Consider the following 23,615-nt stretch of genomic DNA (forward strand, 5'->3'; position numbering starts at 1 on the left):
TTAACCAGCTCAAGCGGAATGTTTTGTCTTAAACCAAATTGACGCATCACCCTATCCGCCTAATGGATTTCTATTGTGGCGAAGCAAATTATTGGGACTGTTGCTCTGAATACCAAAGGGATGTCAACCACAATCAATCGACTAACTTCTTGTCGAGTGTAAGGCCTCCACAAGAACTAAAACAAAATTGTAGACATTAGTTTGAAATGTTAAAAAAGAAAAAGCTTTGAATTACCTTAAGTATTACCTGTCTTGTACGTAGTTGATCAAATCTCAACCGAAATTCAGTAACTGAAATTGAAGTTGGATTTATCCGATGCGTTACATTCATCCACCTAAAAAAAGTAGCAATTTCAAGTTAGTTAAATGACAAGAAAAAATAATAATTTAAAAGTTAGCTTTTTACCTTTTACAGACAGGGAAACCATCCCCATCAGCCACCTCCTGATCACTTAAAGGTTGAAGTTGTGGGGCTATAGAAGTAATCCTCTCCCAAGCCCAACATTGTAACAAGATAATGCATCCACCAATATTTTCTTGGCGTAGGTGAATGCCATGATCTAGGCAACGATATAGGCAGGCCAAAACTGCAGACCCCCAACTACAATTCCTGACTACATTCAAGTTAGCTAGCCTAAGTAGATACATGACATGTACCCTAGCTGCAGACGTGTCTGGCATTAAAATGCTTCCAATCAATTTGAGAATGTAAGCTCTCGCATATTGAGCAATAACCTCATTGTTTGCATTTGGTGGAAGTTGTTGGAAAGTAGAGTTTAACCAAGATACTCTAATTGAGTTCCCTCTTATAACCGTCGGCGGTGGAATGACACCTAGATGTTCATGGAAGGTGGCGAATATGTCTTGAACCGTAATGGGACCAGTGACCACATCTCCGTCTATCGGTAGGTCAAGGAGGACGACTACATCCTCTAGTGTTACAGTAGTCTCTCCATGGGGGAAGTGAAATGTGTGAGTTTCTGATCTCCACCTTTCTAATAAAGAACTGATGAGGAAGTGGTTGACATCCATGTCTGGGATATATAAGTCCAGTCTGTTGAATTAAATTTATGACACGGGGATCAAGTATGTCTTGGTTGTTTAGTATCCAAACTCCAGCTCTTCTCGGTCTAAGAACTCGTTCTCGTCCTTCCCATAAGTCGTTAGTGATATGTTCGTGTTGAAGCCGAAATAGTGACATATCCCGGGGTAGACGTCCATTTTGTGCCATGCTAAACGTGTTTAGAAATTGAAAATAAAAATTAGAACATAAGTCTGGAAATTAATTGATAACAAAATATTAAAAGATACTTAAACCTTAAAAGTAGAAGCAATGAAAGGTGTGCTGAAGTGTTGAAAACTCTCCCAATGCGCGCAACCTCAAAGGATTTTCTGCCAATCCAAGTTGAATGCACAAAGTGATAAATATGTGCAAGTTGAGAGTATTTGAACCAATGCTAGAATTTTCTTCACGTGATTACACAATGCACTGTCCATCAAACTTTAAAAGTTGTTCGTGGCATGTGGTTGTGAGAGCATTCAAATAAAGCACAGTCAAAGTTGTCACCATTTTGGATGAATGCATGCAAATTTTTATTTGTGCATGGCATAGGGAGTAGGAGGAATCTCTGCCAGTCCATTATTTACCCTGATTTCGTGGTGGTGCAGCGCACAGTCAACAACACAGTCAAACAAATTATTTGCGCGCGCGTGATGGTGTCAGGCTGAGTAAAGACAAAGTCATCATTAACGCGGACGACATGCACCAATTAAAGTCATCATCCGTGCGGACGACAACCCATTAAAGTCGTTAGGCAGCCTAACAATTTCGCTTTAATGGCCACCAACTCCGTCCTGACATGCACCAGTTTGTGTTTAATGAAGTGGGTGGTTTAATTAATGAAGTCGCTTACTTTTAAGAGAAAAACGTTGTCATTAAAAGCGGCTTCAGTGATATTTATTACAAAACCGTTGGCATTAATAGCGGTTTGTGTCCAGTAATAAATGTGTTGGTGCGCAAGAAGTAGGGTTTCTTAAAATTAATATTTATACTCATTTGAGTATCATTTCAGTAGAGACTCCTTCATTTTGTTCGTACCTTCATCAAATTTACATACAAATGGCAGATCAATTGAATCAATATCCATATATTTTGTCTGATTTTAGTGAAGATGAGTTGGTTACCAACCAATAAACAGTCCATACAACGGATCATAGTGGGTCATCAAGTCACACCTCACTTGAAGCTTCAAATCCAGTGACTAAAAATTCACTATGTATTGGCATGTCTTTTGACACAAAAGAGTCCACAATGTCATGTATCAAGCAATACCATATTGACAATGGTTATAGATTTGCTGTTGTTGAGAGCAAATCTGAAAAATTTATATGTCGATGTGTCGACTACAAAAAAGGTTGCTCGTGGTGTTTACAGGCTGCTTATAGCAAGCAGAGTTTGAATTGGGAAATTAGAAAGATTGACGGATCACACACGTGTTTGTCAACCATGCAACCTGCAGATCATGTCAATCTTGATTCCAACCAAATTGGTTCTATTGTGATGAACTCTGTAAAGGAAAATCCTTCCATACCTATCAAAAGTTTGGTAGCTAAAATTAAAAATCGTTTCGGATATTCAATTCATATGACAAAGCCTGGAATGGTAAGCAAAAAACGCTTGCTAAGGAGTTCGGAGATTGGGAAGAGTCTTACAATGAACTTCCCATGTGGTATCAAGTTGTACAAGAAAGCAATCCCGGCACAATAATTCAATGCACTGGATCTCCTGTACAAGTAAGTGGCCAACCTGACCCTTCTTGCTATATTATGGAACGCGTATTTTGGTCTTTTGGACCATGCATCCAAGGGTTTAACTATTGCAAGCCAATTGTCCAAGTAGATGGCACATTTCTGACAGGAAGATATTAAGGGACATTGCTAACAACACTAGCTCAAGATGGGTCACGTAATAAATTCCCTTTGGCCTTCACAATAGTGGAAGGAGAAACAAAGGAGGCCTTAATATGGTTTTTTCAACTCTTAAGGGAGCATGTTACACCACAATCAAACCTCTGCTTGATAACAGATAGGGGAAAAGGCATATTGGCAGCCCTACAATTTGAAGAAGTACAATGGGAAGCAGATAGACTACAATCAATATACTACATACGTCATATTGCTTCAAATTTCAACAAAAAATTCAAGAATCACGAATTGAAGAACCGGTTAAAGAATATGGGTAATAAATTTTTTCTTTCATTCACCACATTCAATAATTAAACTAACTAATATAATTGTATTTTTACAGCTTACGAGGTGAAGCAACCGATATTGGATGCTAAATTGGCAGCTTTGAGATCCCATTCACCAGAAGTGGCATCTTGGATCGACAGGATACCATTACAAAAATGGACTCAGGCCTACGATGGAGGTAGTAGATTCGGGCACATGACAACAAACCTGGCAGAATGTATGAATTCTGTTTTAAAAAGAGCTCGTTCATTACCAATTTGTGCTCTAATTAAGGCAACATTTGAAAGGACCGCAACATGGTTTGTTGAGAGAGGGGTTAAGGCAGACTCCATGTTATGAGCAGGCCACCAATATACAGAGGAAATTAATGCTATCATTAGAAAAAATCAACAACAAACAGGAATGTGTCAAGTTCGTCGATACTCGAGAAAATAATGAATTTCAAGTTCAAGAGATGTTTTCTCCACATGATCACCGCCTACCAATGTCTTTTACAGTTAGATTAAATGATTGGTGATGTGATTGTGGTCATTTTCAAGCTCTTCGACTGCCTTGTCATCACGTAATAGTTGTTTGCTCTTTCTCGCATATAGACCTAACCTCATACATTCATCCAGTTTATAGCCTCTACAACATCAACAAAGTTTATGAAATACAATTTCATCCGGTTAGGAATAAAGAATATTGGTCACCATACACCGGACCAAATTTCATTCCAGACCCAAACATGCACCGTAGGATAAGGGGAAGACCACCAACTAATAGAATCCATAATGAGATGGATGAACCAAATCCAAATAGACGAAGCAAATGTTCTTATTGTAGAAATGAAGGACATCATAGGGGCAATTGTCCCTATCGTTAGTAATTTTATTATGTAATTTTTATTGTGTTATTTTTATTATGTAATTTTTATTATGCTATTTTTATTCTATTATTTTTATTATGTTATATTTATTATGTATTTTTAGGTTGTAAATTTAATTATGTTATTTCTATTATTATGTAACGTATTTTTTAAAATTAATTTATTGTACCAATAACAAAATTAATTCCCAATAAATTAAATGTAATATCGACTCTTAAGAAAATTGTGTAAAATAAATTGATCAAATTTTAGAGGCTAAAAAAAAAGAAAATTGAAAATTTTAAAAAAATAAAATAAAAGTGCAACGTTAAAAAAAAAAATTGAAACCGGTCTTCTACCTGACGACTTCAGTGCAGAAACTGGCTTCCTGCCTAGCAACATCGATTTTTTTTTTTGAAAAAGGAAAGCAGCGTTGGGGAGGACGACTTCACCTTTAATGTCGTCCTCCCCCTGACGACATGACCCAAATTTACAAAAAAAAATTCAAAGGACCCATATTTACAAATTCTTGGTCAAAATGACCCAAAATTACAAAAAAGCCCAAAAAAATAGTTAAAAACGAACAACAAGAGAGAACTCTCTTTGCTAACTTTTTATAATAAAGATTTGCAAGGAAAATTGCTTAAATATGATAAAATATCAATGAAAATTTATAATTACCATATTTCTTCCTTATACACAATTGAATAAATTTAATTCACATAATATCAATAAATATAAATAATAAAATAAAATAAAATAAAAAAATTATTATTATTATTTACATAATAATAATAATAATAATAATATAATTGTGAGATTCCTCTATTCTAATATTTGGTCTAAGTATACCAGTCACCCTACACTCAAACAAAACACTTCCCACCCACATAATTTTTTCCTCAGTTTCTCTTCCAAACAATTACCTCTCTATTCTCTCTATAACTCTAATCCTTCTCCTTCTTTTGCAATCAAATTTTGGAAAAGAAACTCCTACAAAGCTCCCTATTGATTTCACTCCCAGCTTCCTTCCTCCGAGTAAGTCAATCCTCTAATGTTTGGTTTTTGTTTTGCTTTGAATTCGAAGTTCTGCCTCTGTTCTGGGATTAATCATTGATTCCTTCTCTTTCTATGTCCTGGAGATGTAATTTCTTAGGTTGAATTGAGATTTCTGCCCTTAAATCAAATCAAGGAAGTTAACCCCGAGGTTTGTTGGGCCTTATCAGATTTCGAGGAGAATTGGCGCTGCAGCTTATGAGATCGCCCTGCCGTCGCACTTGGTGAATCTGCACAATGTGTTTCATGTCTCTCAGTTGAGCAAATACATAGCAGATCCATCTCACGTGCTAGAGTCAGACGATATTCAGATCCGGAAAGACTTGACGGTGAACACTAGACCAGTGCGAATCCTTGACTCGCAAGTGAAAAAGCTACGGGGGAAGGAGATCAAAACCGTGAAAGTGCTTTGGGACGAGACTACTAAGGAGATGACCTGGGAAATGGAGGATCGCATGAGGCAATCCTATCCTCACTTGTTTCCTGGTAAGTCCTATTTTCGGGGACGAAAATCTTTAAAGGTGGGGATAATGTAAGACCCGGGAAAATTAAATAGTTAATTAGGAAGTTATTTAATAAATGCGGGTAATCGAAGCCTTTAAGAAATTTAATGCAGAGGGACATGATGTGGAAAAGTACTAGCTCAAGTGGTTGAAAGTACTTTGTTTGTGTGAGAGGACTTGGGTTCGAGTCCTATGTATGCCAATTGTGTGATTTGATTGATTATTAATTTTATTAAATTGCATGGTTATGTGGGATACTAACATAATTACATAATTAGAGGATTTAACATAAACATGCCTTGGTTGAATTGGTTGTGTCCTAACTTTGGAAATTCAAGGGTGTGTGTTCAAATCTCGTTCATAACGAAATAACTCTCTTTATTTTTGCTAATGAAAGAACCAAGAGGGTTGGAATTAGAGGGCACCAAGAGAAGTCAATTTTGGGGCAAGAAGAGAACCATCATGTGTGAAATGTTGCTGGTGTGCCTGAATTTTCGTGCTCTATGTGTTTGGGTTTGGAATCTTGTGGTTTTTGTGTACTGTATGATTAACCCCTTGAATGGAGTATGTCTAAGGTAAGGGTTTCTTTTTAATGTATGATTGGGTATGGTCTCATCTCTGGTTTGAGAGTCGGAGTGGGGAATTATAATTTGTTCTAGTGAATGAGTTGTAAATAATGTAACATTGGGTGAATTGGTAATGAGCGAATTGTGTATTGGCATGGTTTTGTGGTTGGGAATTGCATTTTGTGTGTGTAACAGTGAAAATGTCTGGTTTTATCGCCCAAGCGAGCCAGGCTCACTCAGGCTAGAAAATCAGGGACGTGAGAATATTGGTACGTCGACCTTTCGCCCAAGCGAGGGCTCAAAGATTTGGGCGACAGTTTATCTCGCTTAGGCGAGTGCATCTCGCCTAAGTGAGAAATCGAGCGTTGTGGTGTTCGAGTTGGTGCATCTCGCCCAGGTGAGGGGTTTTCGCCTAAGCGAGAACTCGCGTTTGTTTTTGGTGGAGTGTTTAACTCGCCGCCTAGGCGAGGGTGTTGATGTTAGGCGAATGGGGGGGACTCGCCTAAGCGAGTAAGGTCTCGCCTAAGCGAGTAAGGTCTCGCCTAAGCGAGTAAGGTCTCGCCTAAGCGAGTTCACGTATTCTGTTGCTGTCACAGGCTCGTCCAGGCGAGGGAGCCTAGCTTAAGCGAGTCAGGCCTGATCGCTCTAGCTAGAGCTTCTTGCCTAAGCGAGATGTGTGGTTTGTGTGTGTTGTTTAGATGCAATTGAGGCGAAACTTGGATCAGGGGATGTTGTGCCATGAGCGGGTAGGTTCATGGATGGAGGTAACACGTGATGATATGAGCGGGGAGGTTCATATTCAGTTACTCTCGTGTGAGGATACAGGCGAGGTAGGTTCGTATGGTTCGGCTCACACTCGAGAGATGCTGCGTGCAGGGAGGTACGTAGCTGGTGGATCACGTGTGTTAGACTACGGGCGGGCAGGTCCGTAGAGTAGGACTACGAGCGGGGAGGTTCGAAGAAGCAGGACCACGAACGGACAGGTTCGTGCGAGCATCATAAACCCTGAGTCCAAGGCTAACAATGTTAAGTGAATTGAAGGTTGTAAATCCTTAAGAAGTTAGGGACTGGTCTAAGAATTAATTGGAATAGAATAAAAGGGTGTGCTAATTTTATTTCTGTGTTATTATATGTTATTTAATCTTTTATAAGCTCACCCTTTCTGTTTGTGTATGGCGATGATCGTGTAATTCTTTACACGGGAGCAGATGGTGTTTCAGGTGATGCCGAGAACGCTCAGGCGACGGAGTGAGGGCTAGCTGGGTTTAAGCTAGGATTTTGTTTATGTTAAAACTTATGTTTTTATTTGTTTTGGAAAATTGTAAGGTTTTAAATGCTACAATTTTAATAAATGTGGCGCGATGTTTAAACAATCTAATTTCCCACGTTTTTTGGGAATAATAATATCATGATGTTTTTTTATTATCTTTTCTTTATGTATTTATTTAAATCAGTAATATTCCTTAGGGATGTTACATATATTGAAACTCCAATAATCATTCACGCTCAGGTAGAGTAGAATGGATTATGTCGTGAGGAGTAGCAGAAGGTCCTAGTCCTTGGACTTGATCAAGTCTTAGACGAGAAGGGGACTTACCTTGTGAGTGATTGGGTGATAACCCCTTGAGGCCAAACTCTGCAGAGTTTGGGAATCATCACAGGTGCATGCCACCAAGAGGTCCAATGTCGCTTACATAATCCAGATAATTAAGTTTAGAGTCATTTATCTTTCATGTGTTATGGTGATTTAAGTGATTCTGTTGGAAATATGAACATTAATATGGTGTTTATAATTGGATTGTAATGTTTCTTTTAATCAAATTAGCTTATCATTCTTGCTTGTGTCTGCTTTTTTATGTGGTTCCCCTTTTTGCAATGATCATTAATCATTTGGTATGAGTAGAGAAAGATACAGGTGAAGATACTCCCTTCTTGGATAGGAATTGAAACAACAGAATGAAGTTTCATGTAATAGTCTCTGGTTTATGTTTTGATCAGAGTTGGAACTTCTGCTAACTCCTTTCTAGTATAGGTTGTAAATATAGTTGGTACTTCTATAGTTATTTGGATGACAATATTAATACTCTATATTAGCCTATTTCCACTATCTACTCTGTTTTATCATAATATAATATTTTGTTTAGTGGCGTAAAAATTATTAAATGGAATGTTACAATAATCACAGGAAAATAAAAATAAAAATAACCAATTACAATTTTATAAATTTAAATAATAACTTAAATATTATTGTAACATAATATATATATATATATAAAGAACGAATCAAACGAATTGATTCATTTAATATTTATATATATAACATTAATTCGTTTCTTATATATTATTCAGTTATTATATATATATATATATAATTTTTATTTTTTAATAATAATAATAATATTATTATTATTATTAGTGAGAGACACAAATTAAAATATTATGGTTTTGTAATATGTTATATGTACATTTTTGTTTGTTAAATTAAATAGTATAATATAAATTATTTCAAGTTATTATTGAAAATATTAATAAATTGTTTCAAGTTATTAACAATATTATTAATGAGCTATTTTTTTAATTTTAAATAATAATTTTATTTTTATTTTAACATCATTTTTCTTATTTACATTATATTTATTATGAAGGGTAAAATAGTAATCATACAATTTAATCTATTAAAAATAAAAATTTATTAAAATTTATCAATCATATCATACACAAATTTTTACAAACTTTTCACGCACATCCACTTAGATCATACTATATTTTCCTTAATCCAAACACCATCATCTTTACCTACAAATAAACACAAATTGATCCACTCCTTCAAATCCACACCATAATCCAAACATAGCATTAGGGTGTGTTCTTTTGTGTGGATGGATTTGAGGGAGAGTGTGATGATGAATTTGTGTGAATTTGAGTGAATGAATATGTGTGTTTTGTTGAGTGGATTTCGAGGGTAAAGTAAATAGATTTGAAGATAAGTTGTATGAAAGTTAATGAGAGATTTGATTGATGTGATAGATAAAATAAATTGTAAAAATAGATAGAATTATAAAATTACCAAAATATCCTTTATGAAAAAAAGAAAATGATTTTGTAATTTGATGTTACAAAAATAATTACAAATAATTAACACATATTAAAAAATATTAATTATATGAATTTTTAAATTAAAAAAGTTTAAATTTTTATGAATATGAAAAAAGTTATACAATTAAATTTTAAAAAAAGTTATACAAAAATTAATAATATTAATTATTATATATATTATTATTTTTTATTTAATATTAATTATTCTACATATATATATATATATTATTAATTATTATATACTTCAAAATATTAATTATTTTATAAATTAATTATGATATATTAATATATTAATTATTATATTTTTTATAATATTTTAATTATTATATATTTATATATATTATTATATATATAAATATATTATTATTTATTATATATAATAAATTATAATAATAAATACTAATATATTTATATATATATATATAATAATTAATAATATGTATATATATAATTAATAAAATATATAATAATTATTTAAAAAAATATGATAGTTCATATAAATAAGTGGTTTTTTAATTTGTAAAATGGTGATGTATCCACTCAAATATCTATGGTTCAGAGAGGATGAAATTAATTTGTTTTTTTTTTTTTTTTCTGAATCTGCTCCTTAATTCTCTTTTAAATTGGTGCGTGCATGTGAACATGATTTTGCTGACAAATTCGTCGCAGCAAATATGTGGTATTACCATATTTTAGTAATAAAATAATCATTTCATATATTTTTATCATAAAGGATATTTTAATAATCTTCAAATTCTATCTATTAAAAGTTTTTTTTAATCTATCACATTACTCAAATCACTCACTAACTTTCATAAAATTTATCTCTAAATCCATTCAAAAAAACACACATATTCATCCAGTCAAATCTACACAAATTTATCTTCATACTCTCCCCCAAATCCACTCTACTAAAGGAACAGACCCTTAGTACTCCTTCACCCCTTGCAATTAGAAGTGTTTCAGATTTTGAAATTTGATTTAGTAGTGTTTCAGATTTTGAAATCCAATTTAGTATGGTCTCGAATTTCGAAATTCAATTATGTTATTTTTTTATTTGATGTGCTTTGCTTTTGATATTTTTCTTATAACTTTAGTTATTTGGTGTGTTTTGTTTTTTTTTCTTCTTTTTAAGTTTAGTTATTTGGTGTGATATTTTTAATGTTTGTGAGAATTTTTTTGTTGCAAAAATAGAAAGAACACATGATGCCTTTACATACTGGGCTGAGAGCTTTGCACAAGATGAAACATATTGTTTCCTAATACCTTATTTAGTGAGCAGACTTAACCCAAATACAAATGAAATAAACAATATTGTATTTCTCTGTTTGTTCACAACTTCACAAAGTATTTATTATAATGAATGATCTATGAGCCGTTGACATATTCAAAGAATAAGGTCATTAATTACAAACATGTCGAAGGCGATCAACACAATGAATATATTGTAGCAGGATGTGTCCAAAAGAGGTCACTTACTACCTCAGATTCATGTACACATGTAACCTAATGGATGTTTTCACCGCCTCAGAACACACATAATAACTAAAATTAAAAAATACATAACAAAAATAAGAACACATAAAAAACAATACTAGATTTTGAAATCCAACAGACTCCAAAGTCGGACTTTGACATTTGTGAGATTCAAAATCCTGATTTCAAAATATGGTAAAATCCAAAATCAGATATCGAATTTCGATTTCGAAAATCCAAAATTGGGTTACAAAATTTGCGAAAATCTAGAATCAGATTTCAAAATCCGAAAAATTCTAAAATCAGATTTCAATATCCCGAAGACTTTAAAATTGGATTTCAAAATCTAGCAGACTAAAATTTGGATTTTGAAATTTAGAAAAATCCAAAATCGGATTCCAAATTCTGGGGTGTGAATGGGTTTTGTATGAATGGCTTGGTAATGAGGATCACTTCGCCAGGTGACGCGAACAGTGATGGTTCAATTTTAATGTTTTTGAGCTTTCTAGGTTGATTATGATCGGAGAAAAGGAACATTATCTATTGGTTGATCACTATAATGCCAATAACTGTTGAATTGCATTGTGATTGCAAGTTAATTGCGAAAATGATATGAACATTCTTTTAAGGTTTGGAAATGTGGGGTTTTTGATGTTCTGGGATTAATCGTTGTAGAATGGATATGATTTATTCTAAATAATTGTACAATTGTAAGTGCGATTACTAGTGGAGTTATAGAAATAGGCAACAAAATGAAATTGGGGAGCTTTGGGGCTTCATAGGTGTTGGGAAATTCTGGAATTTTTCCAGAGTGGTATGCACCACCTGGCGACACGAGGCCTGCCGCCAGGTGCCAGCGCAGTGAACATTGTTCTGCGTGGCTGTGAGGTGCAATTTAGGGGCTAGATATGTTGGAGTCAAATTGGGGTGTGAAAAGAAAAATGATTGGTGATACATTGAGATAGGGTATGATAGAAGCAAGTAATGCATAAATTAAGGAAATTAATTAAACCTTAGGTTGATTGGGCTTTGGAGGAAGAGTGATGCAAAGGAGGTAGATAGGAGGTTAGTTGCACTAGTACTGTGAATGATTGGTTGCATAATCTAACGTGATATTAGTTTCTTCTGAGACTTGTCTAAGTTATGGTATGATTATAGGATAGATGGCAATTGTCATAGTCTATGATGCATGGATACGGTACGTGTATCGGATACGACACGTATTCGATACATCGATACGTTTATTTTTTAAAATAATAAGATACGATACGTGATATATGAATAATGAAAGGTGTATAGTAATTCTTAAAAATATAATAAATATATAATTGTTATTGTGTGAATCCAAATTAAAACTATATGTATTAAAGTTGTCAACATAAAAAATATAAATTATTGTCATCATAAAAGTACGACTATAAGAAAATGACCAATTTTAGTAATCAAAAATATGTTAGACACCAATTTTCTACTTAAAGACTTATTATTTTGGTAGTCAAGACCTTGGTGGCTAATGTTAATGACCAATTTAGAAATAAATTATTTTAGTAGTCAAAACCTTGGTAGCTAATGTTAGTGACAAATTTAGAAACTAATTCATAATATAAAGGTATAAATACACATTTGGTACCCAAACTTTTTCGGAAAGTTCAATGTGGTACCCGAACTTTAGGAATGTTCAATTTGGTACCCCAATTTTCTAAAGAGGTTCAATTTGGTCCTCTCCGTTAAGTTGGAGTTAACACCGTGTCCGTACAGGACACGTGTCAAGCCATGAAATTTTTATTTTTATTTTTTATTTTTTTTCAAAAAATTAATTATTTTTTTCAAAAAATTAATTATTTTTTTCAAAAAATTTAAAAAACTGCCACGTGTCAATTTATCATCGTGCCACGTGGCAGCTTACAAGCATGACACGTGGCAGTGTAATAGTTGTTTTCAATTTAGTACCCCAATTTAAATTTTTGGTTCAATTTAAGTATTTAGGTGAAATGATTTGATGTATATATATTATAAAAAGTTATTGTAACATGTATATATAGGTTGTAATTAAGCTTATTTACTAATTTGGTCTCAAATGGAAGATGACGAAATTGAATGATTTTAAAAAATTGGGTACTAAATTGAACCAAAAATTTAAATTGGAGTACTAAATTGAAAACAACTATTACACTGCCATGTGTCATGCTTGTAAGCTGCCACGTGGCACGATGATAAACTGACACGTGGCAGTTTTTTAAATTTTTTGAAAAAAAAAATTAATTTTTTGAAGAAAAAATTAAAAAATAAAATAAAAATTTCATGGCTTGACACGTGTCCTGTACGGACACGGTGTTAACTCCAACTTAACGGAGAGAACCAAATTGAACCTCTTTAGAAAATTGGGGTACCAAATTGAACATTCCTAAAGTTCGGGTACCACATTGAACTTTCCGAAAAAGTTTGGGTACCAAATGTGTATTTATACCTAATATAAACTATTTTAATTATCAATTTAGAGATCAATTATATTTTTTTCGAACTATTTTAGTTGCCAATAATTTTTATTTTTTAAATTTGTACCTAAATTCGTCACTATATATAGTAAGTAATTATTTTTTGTCACTAAAATTTTCTTGTAGTGTACTACGACTTTATAAATTAGATACTTCATTTATAACTATCAATAAAGTATCCTACAGTATCGGATACAGATACATGACCTAAGTTGAAGTATTAGTGCATCATAGGTCATAGTACATGAGATGATACCAACACTTAACAAATTGATGCATAATAGTTGAGAATTGATGATTGGAAGCAGCTTGGACAGTTCCTAACTAGACTTGTGGTATTATGGATAAGTGTATAGTTCATGGGTAGGCACTGGCGTTATGAAGGAGACCTATGAGTTATAGTGCATGAGTGGATTACTCAACTTAGGGGGCTAAAGTGAGATGGGTTGTTATGATTGGAAGTGGTGTAGACAGTATTGGATTAAGCTTGTGGTACTTTGGATTAGTGGTAATGTGGGTTAGTGAGTGAGCAACTATGTCTGGACTAGAACAACAACCAGTACTACACAAGTACTGGTGTAATGTCTAGCGGTGATGTCTGACCGCCAGACGATAACTATAATCATAATGACATTAGTAGTACGTGGCGCCTGACGACGAGTTATGTTCCGTCAAATGATAACTGTAGGTTCAGAACACCAGAGGCGTGTGACGCTTGGCGGTTTATGACGTCCGCTTGGCGGTCTTGAACAAAATTTCGTTTGACGAATCTGGAGCAGCACCAAACTATAACACAAATGCCCGAATAATGGTTTGATTTGGATGTGCGTGCTTAAAAGAACTACTAACTGAAGCAAAATTGTGCTTCTCTGACGTGTAAGTAAAACTGTTGTGCTTGATAAAAAAAATATGTGCGTTCCAATTTGTTTTAAATTAGCAGAAGTGTTTTGTTTGATCAAAATTATCATATTCTTCTTTGTATTTCTCACGTGATTTACAATTATATATTGGTTCTAAAAGATACAAGACCCATATATATAAAATGATTATGCAGTACATACGTTATGAAATGAAATCAAATGCTTGTGTTTCAGAATTCAAATGCTTAATGTCTGAAATTTTTTAGATTTGGTTACAGATAAAATGGGCCACGTGTGACACTTGAATATTCATCCTCATCCGACAAGAAGAAAGAGACAACCCATATCCAATGCTGTCACTCTCACTCACTCTTGCTCCACACTATCATCCCCTTCCTTCAGCTTCACCAAAAATCCTCCATCTTCATTCTCCTTCATCCACGCTCTTTCCAATGGCCACTCTCTTTAGTTTTCACACCACCCTTCGCCCCTCTTGCTATCTTCCATCATCACCCTCCTCACTTCCACACCCCTTCTCCAACACCCTCTCCACAACTTTCTTCGGCAACACTGTAAGCCTCAAATATGCTGCCACTTCCACAACCAACAGTGCCCGTTCACTCTCTGCTCGCATGTCATGGGACGGTCCTCTCTCTTCCGTCAAATTGATCATTCAGGGTAAAAATCTCGAGGTATGCTTGGGTTTTGGGTTTACCCCCATTTGTTTTTCTTTAAAAAGCAACGATCTTTGAAACACCCAATTCAGCTTTCTTGAAATTAACCTAATCAGCTATTTATCTTGGTTTTTAGCTCACTGATCCTGTGAAGGAGCACGTGGAAGATAAGGTGGGAAAGGCGGTGCAGAAGCATAGTCACTTAGTGAGAGAGGTTGATGTGAGACTTTCTACTAGAGGAGGAGGTGAATTTGGGCGAGGACCCAGAACTCGTAGGTGTGAGGTGAGCCTATTTTCATTTTCAAGTTCTAATTTTGGTAGTATGGGATGGGATTGACACACATTTACCAAGTGGGTTTTAATTCTTTGATTCTGGTTTGTCTTAGGTGACTTTGTTCACTAAGAGGCACGGAGTGTTGCGGGCTGAGGAGGACGCTGAAAGCACCTACGGAAGTATAGATTTGGTATCATCAATCATTCAGAGAAAGTTGAGGAAAATAAAGGAAAAGGAGTCGGATCATGGTCGCCACATGAAGGGTTTCAATAGGTTGAAGGTTAGGGAGCCGGTGGAGCAATTACCTGTGACAGAGGATGAAATATTATCCCCAGAGGAGGAAGAAGAATCAATTGATGAGGTTGGTACTTGGTTCTTCATATTTAGGTCTTATTGTTTAGTTTCATTGTATCTACACTTAAATTAAGCTTCATGTCATGCCTACTTCCTTTGTTTGCTCTGTTATGCTTTTACTTTGCTTTCTGATTTTGCATATCTTAAATTGGATTCGTAAATTTTTATTACTGTTTCTAAACAATACTTTATGCTCTTTCATTCCCCCCAAAATACTTGATGCTAGATTGTGATATATTCTAGAAATAGAAGTGAAAGTGGTTCTACATAGACATAATAGAAAAATTGGTTTGTGTGGTTGGAAGGGTTGTTCTGATGGTGTTTTGCAATGAGTAATTCAAACCTTGCACTTAAATTCCTCTGCTATCTGTTGTTAATAGTCTAGTAGATGCATTATTGCTTAGCATGAGCCAGGATTTTTTCTCTCTTTCCTTACATTGCTTCTACCCAAATTGTGAGCTGTCTTAACAGGTTGTTCGCACAAAGTACTTTGACATGCCACCCTTGACTGTGTCTGAAGCAATAGAGCAACTTGTAAATGTTGATCATGACTTCTATGGTTTTCGAAACGAAGAAACTGGTGAGAAATTAGTTTATATCTATCTATATTTTGTTTGGATATGCTTCTCCCACCGTTTTCTTGCATCTCGTCCCTAACTAGGGGTACTTTATCTTTTATCTTTTGATATCCTGGGAAATTAAAATGATTTTCGTTTGCTTCAGGGGAAATTAATATTGTGTATAAAAGAAAAGAAGGTGGATATGGACTCATTATACCCAAAGGGGATGGTGAAGCAGAGAAATTGGAGCCTGTTGTGCTTGAACCAGCTGCAGAACCCTCCCTGAAAGAATGATATGCACCTGCAAGAATTTTTCTTTTTGTTAGAATATAAGAGCTTGTACATGATTAGCGGATACTAATGGCAATTTCTTGGAGCCAGTGCAGAGGCAATTTCAGTGTAGTCTCTGACCTTTTAAATTGCAAAATGAAAGGGATGCACCATTTTCTGCGCACTGTATTTGCATATAATTTCCAGAATATGTCTTTTCTCCACACAATTTCATCGCTGGTTTTGTTCTGTTTCTTGTCTATTGCTTATTCAGATTACACCGTGAAAAGTCAATAATTTGTCACTCCTTTTGTTTTATGAAATGCAAGTGATTGAGTCACAGTCAAACACTTGTTTAGGTTATGTGATAAACTAACCGGGCAGAATTATCTTTAGTGTATGCTGCTATGCTGGTTAAGCCAGAGAGAGGAGGGATCGATAGCACCTTTATGTTGAAGTGCATTGTCCCTATATCTGTGATGGAGTTTCCAAGAAATGGAATGTGAGCATTATGTTGTTCCTTTGGGCAGGGCATGAGATAGCATGGTTATGAAAAGTAAGATTTTGAATACTGTTTAACATTCAATATAACCTACATTTGGATTCAAGATCCCGCATTCAACCAAATTGATGGACTCTCTGCCCCCGAATGGTTGGTTCTCGTTTAATGATGCTTTCGCGAATTTATGTGGGTTTCTGGTGAGTCATATCTTGACTATTGCTTGAAAGCTTGAAAGAAGGGTCATTCTACCATGACATTCTTGGGTTTTATTAAGCATCGAAGGGGAATGAATTATTCTAAACAAAATAAAAACAATGGTTAAATATGATTTTAGTTTATAATTTTGATGCTAAATTGAAATTTATTTCTATTTGAAATTTTGATATATTTTAGTCTTCAATTTTTAAAATTGAATGAATATAGTTCTTTTAACTCAATTACGTTAAATGTTTTGAATGTGTTAAATATATTTTATGTTAGTATTTGAATTGTTTACATCGTAGTTCTTGTTTCAATATGTTAAAAAATGTTTTTGATATGTCAAAAAAGTTTAATGTAATTAAATTAAAATGAGTATATTCATTAACTTTTTAAGTTTGGTGACCAAAGTTTTGGACAGGGACATATTTGTGTCAAAGTTTAGGAACTAAAAACACATTTAAGCCTAAAAGTAATAATTGATGTTGTTATCCGTTTCTGAATAGTTATATCAATTTTAGTTCTCCCTTTTTCTAACCCTTTCCTTATGCATTTATAACCGATCAATAATAGTTTTTTCTCTTTTTTTTTTCTACTCACGTGCCTTTGTTTTTTTGTACCAGTAAGTTGACATGGTTCATAAATGTTACATTCATTTGATATGGTGCCATGACATCTTTTTTAAAAATTTAACCAATGGTAGGCAGGTTGATAGTTATCAAAAGGGTAAATTGGTAAGTTGTGTTTGAGTTTGAAATTTAAGGTAAAGGCTCTCTTTTGACATTCGTGGTTTCTTCTTTCATCTCCTCATTCTCTCTTACATTAGGGTTTGTTCATCTCCTCTTGTCATTCTCAGTTGTAGTTGGTTCATTCCATATGCTTTCCTCATTGTTATTTACATTTAGACTCATTCCATTTCCTATCCTGATTGTTGTTTGCATTTTGGGATTGATGTCATAGGTGTTTATGGACCTAATTTACCCACTCCTAGTTTTCATGAAATAAGAGTTCCACTTCTTAACATGAAAGTTGAGTACACTGAGAAGTTGTTGCAAGATCATAAATTGCAGTGGAGCAAACATGGTTGTTATATTATGTTAGATGCATGGACTAATCAAAAGCAAGGATGTATGATTAACTTTTTGGTAAGCTTCCCTACAGGGACAATGTTAGTCAAGTTCATTGATAGTTCTAACTTTGTGAAGACAGGAAAAAAACTATTTGAGATGCTTGATTCACTTATGGAGGAAATTGGAGAAGAAAAAGTTGTTCAAGTTATAATAGATAATGAGAGCAATTATGTGTTGGCTGGTAACTTGTTAGAAGAGAAAATACCCTATAACTATTGGACTCCTTATGCTGCCCATTGTATAGATTTGATTTTTGAAGACATTGGAAAGCTTCCTTTGATAAAGAAAACAACTCAAAGAGGAGTTAGTCTTGTTTGCTTTATCTATAGCCAGTATAGTACCTTGAATTTGTTGAGACAATTTAAGAATAAGAAGGAATTAGTAAGACATGTTACAAAGTTTGCTACCTCTTATTTATCGTCACAAAGGTTGCATTAAGAGAAAGAAAATTTGAAAACGATGTTCACTTCTAATGAATGAAGCAACAACAAGTTATCCAAGGAAGTAAGGGGATGGAGGCTACAAAATTGTTCTCATGCCTTCATTTTGGAATTAAGTAGTATTCACTCTCAAAGTCATGGCTCCTCTTGTTCATGTGCTTCGTCTAGTGGATGGGGAAAGAAAAACAATTATGAGTTATATATATGAAGCAATAGAGAAAGCTAAGGAAACAATAATGAAATCATGCAACAAAAATGAAAGTAAATACAATGATGTATTTACAATCATTGATAATAGATGAACATGTCAACTTTATCGTCCATTGCATGCAACTGGTCACCTTTTGAACCCATAGTTCTTTTATTCTAACCTATACATGGAATATAATTTGGAAGTTACAAATGGATTATATAATTGCATTAGGAGGTTGGTGCTAAGTAAAGATGTGCAATAAATTTTTTTAACTGAGTTGCCTTTTTAGAAAAGTGCAAGTGGACTCTTTGGTGATGATTTTGCCAAAGAATCAAAGAAGACCATAGTCATAGATGAGACACTTAAACACTTTCTAAATTGCGCTAAGATATAATGTTTACGTTCTAAGTTACTTTCTTTGCTTTTGTAGCTCAATGGTGGAAGAATTGTGGGCATGCAACTCCTAATTTACAAAAGCTAGCAATCAAGATTTTACGTTTGACATGTAGTTCATTGGGATGTAAGCTGAATTGAAGTGTTTTTTAGCAAGTAATAACACAACTCATTTCATTATTATCTTATTTGTAAAGTGTAGAAAGAAATTAATTCACATATTACTTATCCATAATGCGTATTCATTCAAAGAAAAGGAATAGGTTGGACCACAAAAGGCTGCATGATTTGGTTTACATAAAGTATAATCAACAACTTGCTCAAAGATATGATATTTGGGATGAAATGGACCTTGTTCTTATGATGATATTCTTACTAAAATTAACGTTTTTATTAAATATTTCTAAAAATATTTAATAAAAACGTTAATTTTAGTAAGAATATCATCATAAGATTTATACAAAAAGTAAATTGAGTATCAATTTAATGAGGAACAATATTGTTTCATTTTTACAAAAATTGGGATTAAATTGGAACTAAAAACAAATATAGGGACCAAATTGAATCATTTTGACACGTGATACAATTGTGAAGTAGCATGTGTAAAAAATAATAAAAAAATAAAAAAAATCACAAATTGACACGTGAAGTTGACTTTAACACCATTTGGTCAAAATTGACAACAATGACCAAATTAAATCATTTCTAAAAAAAATCAAATTGAGACAAAAAAAACTGGAAGACCAATTTAACATTACTTGACAAATACAAGGACCAAAAGAGTAATTTAACCAATTTTTAAATATTACAAAATTAGCTCATAATTTTTTTTAAGAATGTTATTTTTACTTATTAATTCAACACAAACATTATACAAATATAAAGAAACTTATTTATATACTTATAATTTTTCTTTTCAGCAACATGACTTAAATAAAATAACTATTTTCCTTCAAAATTTAAGTATATTTTTTTTCGGAAACTTATATCTTTATTTTTTTTCATTTAAACATAAACACAAATGAAAAGAATTTAGAGTAGATAAAAGATACGTTTACAATGTAGTCGTATCAAGCTTGCATACTTAGGGTTAACACAAAGGACACTAAAGTCTATGACATGATAATGTAGAGATTATTAACAAAGTGGAAGCTCTTAACAGTCAAGAAATTCATACTCAATCAAATGGAAGTCCAAGATCCGGTACAAGGCTTAGGACATTCATGACATCGAGTAAGAGTTAAATTGATAAAAAAAACTTTGCAAAAAATAGTGATTAATTTAATGGAACTCAATTACATAATGAGATCTGACATGTGGAGGTCCACATGAGACAAGAATTCCTCACATGTATTATTTACTTAAAGTGAGAAAAAATATCTGCTAAGGTTCTTACTTAATCCTTTTTTATCTTATTAAATCTTTTTTTATGTTATTAAGAATTTTCTATATCTTGTGAAGATCTTCAAGGTTTATCAAACCTGTTTGTGATGTCTTTTTTTTATGTCTTTTCCATCTAAATAGAGTTCAACAGATTAGATCATTGATAATATCATTCTTTAAATCTTATTTTTATTCATATAATTTTATTAATATTATGAGACACTTTCAAACTCTAATCAAGTTCAAAATTCATTAAAGCTAAAATAAATTCTCAACACACGACTTTTACTTAAAATGCTATTAAACTAAAATTGTGTTTCACGACTTTTTATTTAAACCGAAATCATGTTAGTCTAATATGACTTTACCTTTTTAATCAGAAACTTATGTTAGTTTAGCAAAACTTTTTTACATTGAAGTCGTTTCTATGACTTGCCCAAATTCACAATCTTTTAAAAATTGTCCATTTTAATAAATTTGATAATAAATTGCATCAGATGGTGAAAAAAAACATGGACTTGTCCTTTTGCTTAATTTACTTACCAGACATGTGACGGTTGCATATAGGATTGCTTTGAGAGAGTACTTTTTTTCTCAGAAATCATATTTTAAGAGACTGCTGCTTATTATAAAAAAAAATATAAGATTATGTAAAAATAAGAACTAAAAAGTAAGATAAATGAGATATAAAATGTGGACCAAAACTGAAGAATTTTAGTTGCAAAGACAAGAATTGTAAAAGTTAAAAGAGATATCATATGTTAATCGTGTATTTATTTTGATTAGTTGAAAATTTATTTTATTACAAATCCTATGTTGTTAGTATATTCACAGCAGATGCCAAGTGAAAAATAAGTTTGCTAAAGAAAAATGTATCTTTTAAAACATCATTGCAGGATAAAGAACCTGTGTTTTTATACATGATTGCAGTGATCACACTTAAAGATTTTTCCCCCTCTTTTAACGCCCAATATGAATTCTTAGTTAGAGCTGAAGAAGTGATAGCACGACTCTTCCTACTAAAGTTTCTTGGATAACGCTTTGAGACACAAGGAATGAAACAAAAAAGGGGCATCAAAACTGAAGCAGAAAAAAGAAAAGTTTGATTACTCACCTTTATGTTACTATGCATGAGCCTTTCTTGGTTTACCAGTGAATGTCTCCTCTGAAACAGATAAAAGCTTATTGATAGACATTCCTGCACCTCTAACACTCTTCTTCACTTCATACCTATGCTTAATCCTATCATCTAACTTGTACCCAAGGAATGCAGGAAAAACCAGTAACTCCTCAGTGTCACGCCCCATTTCCTCTATCAAGTACTCCATCTTCATCTCCAAAGAAGCGTGATTATACTGCAGTATCTGTGGATGCTTCTTGCTCATGGCAACGATCTCTTCACATGAAAACCCATAATTCAAGAACATACCAATCACCTTCTGCATGTTCACACTGTTTGTCCTAGTGGCAGACCTAACTGCCACTGCGAAGTCCTTTGTCCTGAACCTATATCCAATCTTCACCAGCAACACCAGCTTATATGCAATGTTCTCATGGAATGAAGTGCTGAGAAACGTGGGCGCTTTAATCAGGAACTTGAAGATGTCATCTGAATCTAACCCACAGTCCTTGAGAAACTGTATTCTTGGACGCAGTTTCCTCTCTCTGCTGGCAGTAACAACAGCCGGATACACTTGAATTATCCTAAATATCTGTCTGTAATCTAGCTCAGCAAAAGAACTGAAAAACCCAACATGTCCCTCCACATGTTCCACACTATAGTTCAAAAAAAGGGGAAACCTAACCAGCACTTTCCCAACACTATCCACATCCCCATCACTAAGCTCCATCAGAACATTGACTCTTGGAATAATTTGAGCATCCAAATCATGGTTCAAAATTTGAGGGCGTTTAAGAATCAAATCAATGCCACCAAAGGGTTCGAAGAAAGCTAAAGTTCTATCGATTTCATCAACCGACCTGCCACACAAGACCTTTGCCAAGCTCACTTTGTTGAGCACATGCACAACCTGGTCAACGGGAATTCCACGGTCAACGAGGAACCGAACCTTCTGAGGAAAACTCGCCAATACATTTTGTTCCGTAGAAGATAAGAGGCGATTCAGTCGCGGTTTCTCGAGTTTTCCTTGCAATTCGTCTCGAAGGAAGGTCAACAAAGGGTCAATTTGGTTGTCTGTTAGGACAGTTGGGCGCTTTGTGATTAATTTGCCGATAGCGAGAGGGTCGAAGTCGAGAGATCGTAGAGAACTAAGACGAGCGCGCAATGATTCTACAGACAAAGAGGTTAGGTCAGGGTTGTTGGAGAAGAGCACTTGAGTTTCCTCAAAGCCAATCCCAATTTCTTGAAACAGAGCAAAGAAGGACGCTGAAAACACGAAGAGCGCAAGTGAGTCAGTAACAAAGGTGTTTGAGAAATTGCCTCTGAGGAGTTAGCGGTTTACCTACCGGCTTGAGCATCAGAAATGGGAAGGGAATTGGTGCTGCGACGGCGACGAATGGAGTCGCGGTTTGAGAGTTGGGATTTGACGTGGATTTTGGCGAGTGAGCATTGGGGTTGAGGCTGAAGTTTAGTGTGAAAGGTTGAAGAATAACGAAAGGGTGGGTTTGGTAGTGGGAATGGACAGAAGATGGTAGAAGAACACGAACACCAACAGTTACCAAACAGAACAAGTGGCAACACCATCTCTGCAACGCCCAAGTATACGAAATTGTGTTTCTGAAGTGGCAGTGGTGAAAACGGAAAACATGCCCCCGGAATGAGCAAAGCACAAAAAATGAAAATTTGTAACTTTTAAATTAAATAGATTTTATTTGTTTCTTCCCTTCGGTCATTTTCTCCTTTTCAATTATTTTGAATTATTAGGAATTTAGTATATAAAATAATTTAAAATCTTTAAATATTGTTTACACGTCCATATATTTATTATATTTTACAACCAATATTAAAATATCTTTAAATAATTATTTCATGTCATGTAAATATCATAACTTGTTAAATAAAGATGTATAGTTTAAGAGAATTTTATGAGTAGAAGACATGTTTGTTATATAAATAAAAGGGTTAAATATGTT

At 33.9% G+C, this 23,615-nt stretch overlaps 2 protein-coding genes across 2 annotated transcripts; one reads left to right on the plus strand and one right to left on the minus strand.

The window, feature by feature from the left end:
- The first annotated feature begins 14,501 nt into the window (after nt 1-14,501).
- LOC114196072 (30S ribosomal protein) lies at nt 14,502-16,467 on the plus strand. Its single transcript, XM_028086581.2, has 5 exons — nt 14,502-14,843; nt 14,962-15,108; nt 15,212-15,460; nt 15,925-16,033; nt 16,177-16,467. Exons 1-5 carry the CDS (start codon nt 14,502-14,504, stop codon nt 16,305-16,307), a joined length of 978 nt encoding a protein of 325 aa, XP_027942382.1. The 3' UTR covers nt 16,308-16,467.
- Nucleotides 16,468-18,502: 2,035 nt separating this feature from the next.
- On the minus strand, nt 18,503-23,318 carry PTAC15 (plastid transcriptionally active 15). The gene is made up of 3 exons (XM_028086698.2): nt 22,989-23,318; nt 21,637-22,908; nt 18,503-18,717 (listed from the first exon to the last, which is right to left on the minus strand). The coding sequence occupies exons 1-2, from the start codon at nt 23,224-23,226 to the stop codon at nt 21,647-21,649; spliced, it is 1,500 nt and encodes a 499-aa protein (XP_027942499.1). The 5' UTR covers nt 23,227-23,318; the 3' UTR covers nt 18,503-18,717; nt 21,637-21,646.
- Nucleotides 23,319-23,615: the final 297 nt, after the last annotated feature.

The sequence above is a fragment of the Vigna unguiculata genome, chromosome 9, assembly GCF_037176805.1.
Source record: "Vigna unguiculata cultivar grain cowpea cultivar isolate G323 ecotype 2 chromosome 9, ASM3717680v1, whole genome shotgun sequence".
Classification (NCBI taxonomy): Eukaryota; Viridiplantae; Streptophyta; class Magnoliopsida; order Fabales; family Fabaceae; genus Vigna; species Vigna unguiculata.